The following is a 5,407-nucleotide window of genomic DNA, read 5'->3' on the forward strand; positions in this document are numbered from 1 at the left end:
ATGAGATAAATAAAAATTAGATAAATTGTGCATAAATGTAGGTAAGTCCAAAGGGTTCACTTTCTTTTTATAACCACTGTACATACAGCTGTAGAATAATATACACAAAAAGCCCATTCGTCCATGACATGGTCTTAGATAAGCTAATGTGACAGTTCTGACAAGTCTGCATCCAGTCCAGTCCATTCAACAGATAACAGTCATAGCCTTTAGCAAAAAAGTTGCAAACTATGCCTGACTAAACCCAGCGTATAAATACTTTACATCCAATCACAGTTGACAAGCCAGCTCACTGCTACATCATGGTATGGAGAAGCAGTGCTGCGGCTCGAGCTAGCAAGCACAAACAGCCTACGTTTCCTTTACAAAGGTCTAGTTATGCAATCTGCCTTGATGGCCCCGTGTGACTTTGAGACAGCGGTTGAAAGCAGCAGATTAGCACCCCGCTGGCCCGGGGCCACTTACTCCTCTAATGCTCTGGTCTGGCTCAATAAGACCTGAGTATTATCCAAATCTCAGCAGCAGGCAACAACAGGCTATTAATAACTGGATGACTCAACAAATCATAACATACTCTTTACTCCTTTAATCTCTATTAATAAAGACATCCCATTATTGACATGGTCACAAGCTATGAAGACAGTAAGTCGTAAGTGGCAAAGTCAAATCACTGCATGAAATACCACATGCAACAACACAACCGGCAAATGTATAACGTTTACAGCTTGTGGTGTAGCCTACATTCTCTGTACCTGAATCATAATATTAATGCCATAACTTCTTTGTGGATTTGCCTACCCAGGGACCGCTAATGAAATATAGCTATTAAGCTTATTCTAGGACAGTCAATGGCCACACATTGTGCCTGTTAAATAACCAAATAAATAAATCAACACAACTACTGTTTAACTTACCTCCTGGTGTCACCAAAAACCAACCATGTTCTTCATTACTGGACAATACCGTGAATCTTTTTTGTAATCAATGTGACAAAAAGATTCCCTGGTTCGATAATGCAATTCTGTTCTGTAGCTTCAATCCAACACTCAAGACATACTACTCAATGTGGTGCAGCAAATTTTTGTAGCCTGTGTTCTCTTGTCCCAACCCAGAAACTTTTCCAAACCATCAGGGAAAGGTGTCCGTGAAAAGACTTGTGACAAAGAGTCAGGAGTGAAGTCTTAACATATGGTGCCTTGATCCACAGCATAGAAGTAGAAGTGTGCGAGTTTCTCTGGGTGGGGTAGCTGGATTGTCCTCAAGGACTCCCGAGCCTCTCCATTTCATCAATAAGGCAAACCAGGATAACCAGCATTTCACCCTTTCTCGTTTCCCAGAGTTTAAACTCAAACATGCCCCCTTTGAGCAAAAAGCAAGCTGAATAAAGGTTTCCAATGGTCAATAGGTCAGAAAAAAATAATTAGCTAGAAAAGAGAAAAGTCTTTAAAAAATTAGCCCAAATTTGATGTAGGTGCAAACTGAGGGACAGAAGGCTGGCCTGAACCGTCCGCTACTGAGATAGACTCTGTGAGCTCTGAGGGACTCTGCTCTGAACAATCCTCCCCGCTCACATGCATGTCCGGGTGAAGAGAGCACTTCATGTGCATGGCGCTAACTCCTTCAGACCATTCCAGCTCATGCTGCCCAAAGGCAAAGTGGCAGGCAGGGAGGGAGGAAAAGAGAAGAAGAAGAAAGAAATAAGGGGGGGTTGCATTATATGAGTGTGTGAGCCTTTGAGTGAATTAGTGTGCATGGGAAAAAGTGTGTGCATGTGTGTGTAATAGTGTGCAAGTGAGAATGAGAAAGAGGTAAAAAGGAGAAACAGGAGTAAGAAAGTGAAGGGGAGCAACAATGTGTGTGTAATATCAGTGTATGCAGAACGGAGAAACTGTGTGTGTGGTGGTGTGGGGAGGCATGAGTGTGAACACCACAGAGTTGCAGTCTGATCATCACGAGGCTAAGAATCAGCCAGCGGAAGAGAAGAGGAGGAGGACAGCTACTGTAGGGCCAATCTATTATATTTGATCATAATCAAAATAATTTATACTTATGAAGACATGAGAATACATACCCCAGAGAGACAGGACAATCACACAACAGGCTTTTATGTCCAGCCCATGCCTTCCAGTCAATGCTTTTGTCTTAATGCTATTGTAGCTACCTTCATAAAAACAACACCGCAGGTAGCACTGGAAGTGGTGTGGAGCTTTTAAGGGTCCCATAAAAAGGGTCCAATGCTCCACTGAGATGGTAAGTTAAAACCAGAATATCAATATTGCTACTGGGTTTGGTCAGCCTGGCCTACTTCAAATTGTAATGAGTCTCCTTAGTCTCTTGATACGGTCAAATATATTCATAGCTTTGGTAGGTTTTCAAGATTTTTTAAAAACCTGTACTTATCCAGGAAGAGGTTTTATGCAGCAAACATGCCATTTTTCTTCCTTCCTTCCTTTCTTCCTTTGACAAACCACATAACATGTATATGTATATATATATGTAGGTAAAAAAAAAAGTTTTTTCCCATTGTGGCCATTACAACTTTACTGTACACCTCCAAGCTCAAAGGGTTTAGCTATTATTCTGCTGGTAAAATACAAGACCCACCTGTAGCATGTGTTGTCAGAGCAGGGATCGTGCACCCGTACAATGATGAAGACATGTTGAAAGTGAGAGCGAACGGCCTTCGGGGTGAAGGGGTGAGCACCAGGCTCCTGGAACACGATGGTCACAATGTCGTTCCCTATGTGTCGTTTCCTCAGTAACTAGTCATTGGAAAACAACAGTCTTAATTAGAGAAGTATGGGATTTGAATCTGAAGGCAAAGTCATACCAATCATATAGTACATTCCATTGAATGGTATGGCATTCAACAATAGAAGTTTCTTTGGAATGAAAGTTGGATGAGAATCCAATCTGATTACAAAGCCATAAGTCATATCATGCATCTAATCATACACCCTTCCCTTAAGGTTTTCTTTACACCATCCATTTCCAAACAAAGGAATTTCCTGATACATAACTAATGGTATACCACAATGGCTGGGCTCTCAATTTTTACCTGCTGTTTGTTGTTGGGTGTGTAAGGCAGTAGAGTTGACACATGAAACATGATCTCATAGTCCTTGTAAGTTGTGTACAGGGAGTGCGTACCCGTGGAATCCGCTACAGGGAAAAAAAATTGTAATGCAAGGTTGAGATCGATTGCACAGTTACTCCCATCCATCTCTCTCACATGTGAATTCTGTGCTCTCAGTGGTTTCTGTACAAGATAGGATGCAATTTAATTGTAGCCAAAACATTGAGACAACAGTGAACTGTGGCTCAATGTCAGCCTGGATAACCGTTAAAACCAATGCCCGATTAACTGTATTACTGAAGCGTAAGTGGATCCCTTTCCCTTTCTATGTAACATTACAGTTTCCAGAAAAAGGAGCAGTGTCTAAATGTTTAAATAATTAGACTATAATTCAATGGTACTTTGTGGGCTACAAGGCCATAAACAGGAAATTATAAACTTTGTCATTCAATCACCAAATCTATGTTTGTTTGAGTCAAGCCAGATTTCCTAAAGATGGATGCAATTATCCACATGCACTCATTCATACTACTGAGGGACTATTGTAGAAGACACACCAGAGAGAAAATTATACTAGAAAAGAGAGATGAGAAGAAAAAAAATATAGCGACAGTTTTGAAAGGACAAAGCTGGTGGGAGAAAATTAGATCCAGTGAAAGGAAATATATGACTGAAAGCAAGATTAAGGAGCAAGGTACAAGCACTATAAAGTATGGTGCAATATGAAACTAAAGTGAAACTAACTTGGGTCATGGGCTAGGTAGCAAAATATACATTTTTTCTACAATTTTACACAACCAGGCATCTCAACAACAATATTTGGTTACTTTAAAGATCCATCACAACACAGGGTATGTGTGTATGTGTTTAATCTAGATGTGTGTTTGGGAGTTGTTACTTTTGGTGTCCAGCTGGGCTCTGTACTTGGTGAAGCCCTTGAGGCGAACCTTCTCCCCCAACAGTTGGAGGAACTCTTCCAGGGCAGGACCGGCTATCTCGTTGTTGTACATCTCCTCCTCTGTGCTCTGGCCCGCTCGGCAATACATCACCCCCACCTTCACCTGAAAACTCAGCTAGGGGACAGCAAAGAAGCACAATCTTTTTTTAACAGTTCATGTCATGACATAGTACAATATAGAAATCACAGAACACAAATTCCTCCTCTGTACAAAATCAGGGGAGCCAGAAAAGGTTCGGATTCTGTAAAATAACACTTGCTCATGCTTTATCCTCCTACCCCTTGTTCATCCAGTTTCATCAGCTGCTCAGTGACTTTGGGTGTGTTGAGGGCCAGTCTGAGGCAGGACATATCCAGCTCAGGGAGAAGGTACTCCAGTACCTCCTTGATAGGTAGCCCCCGGGTGGTGCCATGCTTAGAGGTGGAAGGCACTGCATCCTCCAGGATAGAACCTCGAAGAGTGGTAAGCTATATGGAGGGAGACAGGAAAAAAGAGATTACAGAGAGAATTTGTGAAGAGAAAGAAGGCATCTCAGGAATCTGAGTGAGATTCTGAGTCTCTCTTGGAGATGGAACATACTGATAGCAAAACATGCCTGCTCAAAGATCAAGAAAAAAAGAAACAAATTGCTGCAGTAAAGTAATACCATCCCCTTACTGTACTCTGTAAAGAAGGTGACATAAAACAACAAGACAATTATGACTCATAGGCGTTGCGTAAATAGAAAGTGGAATTCAGAAAGAAGAGGTGGGAGTGCTTGCCTAAGCATTCGGTGTACACAAAGTCTGCATTGTACTAGGCCCTGGGAGTGAACTCAGTCACTTGGCTATCATGAGCAGCTGGGACATACCGAGACTTTCTCTCCTACGAGTCTGAGGCTGTACAGGACCTGTGTTTACAATGGACTTGTGCTCCCCATGTTTGGAAGGTAGGATAAGGGTGGGGGTCCTGTGGTACTTCAGTTTTAATGTGTGTGGGTTTAATCACATGCACCTGTCCTACTCCAGTCCACAACAATCAGCCCAAGGCAAGTGCCTTTAGCCTCTGTCTGGGAATGTAAGTCCATATAATGAATCCCATAACCCAAAATCCCCAAACCAAACACAGGAAAATGGCAGCCAACTTAGCAACTAAATATGACAGTCTATTTTTACGGAAACACTCTCCACATAGTGGTTTGAGGTTGTTGGGCACTGACAGGCCTTGGAGGCTGGAAGATGAGTGCACTATCACACGTTGCTGATATTGGGAGACAGCTAAATAGCCCTGGGGCTTGTTGCATAATAGGAAACAAGGACTGAGATTGGTAACCTCAAGCTGGTCTTGAGTATGTATGTATGTATGTATGTATGTATGTATGTATGTATGTATG

General features: G+C 42.0%; 1 protein-coding gene across 5 annotated transcripts in view; it reads right to left on the bottom strand.

The window, feature by feature from the left end:
• LOC116670471 (signal-induced proliferation-associated 1-like protein 1) overlaps positions 1-5,407 on the bottom strand; it is a 35,710-nt gene that overhangs the window by 11,656 nt on the left and 18,647 nt on the right. For all 5 annotated transcript variants that reach the window (XM_032501020.1, XM_032501019.1, XM_032501021.1 and 2 more), the window contains exons 4-7: positions 4,314-4,502; positions 3,975-4,149; positions 3,059-3,162; positions 2,605-2,762 (exon numbers count right to left, since the gene is read on the bottom strand). In XM_032501020.1, coding sequence (XP_032356911.1) covers positions 2,605-2,762; positions 3,059-3,162; positions 3,975-4,149; positions 4,314-4,502 — 626 coding nt within the window. The remainder of the gene's footprint in view (positions 1-2,604; positions 2,763-3,058; positions 3,163-3,974; positions 4,150-4,313; positions 4,503-5,407) is intronic.

This window comes from Etheostoma spectabile, chromosome 20 (assembly GCF_008692095.1).
Source record: "Etheostoma spectabile isolate EspeVRDwgs_2016 chromosome 20, UIUC_Espe_1.0, whole genome shotgun sequence".
Lineage (NCBI taxonomy): Eukaryota > Metazoa > Chordata > Actinopteri > Perciformes > Percidae > Etheostoma > Etheostoma spectabile.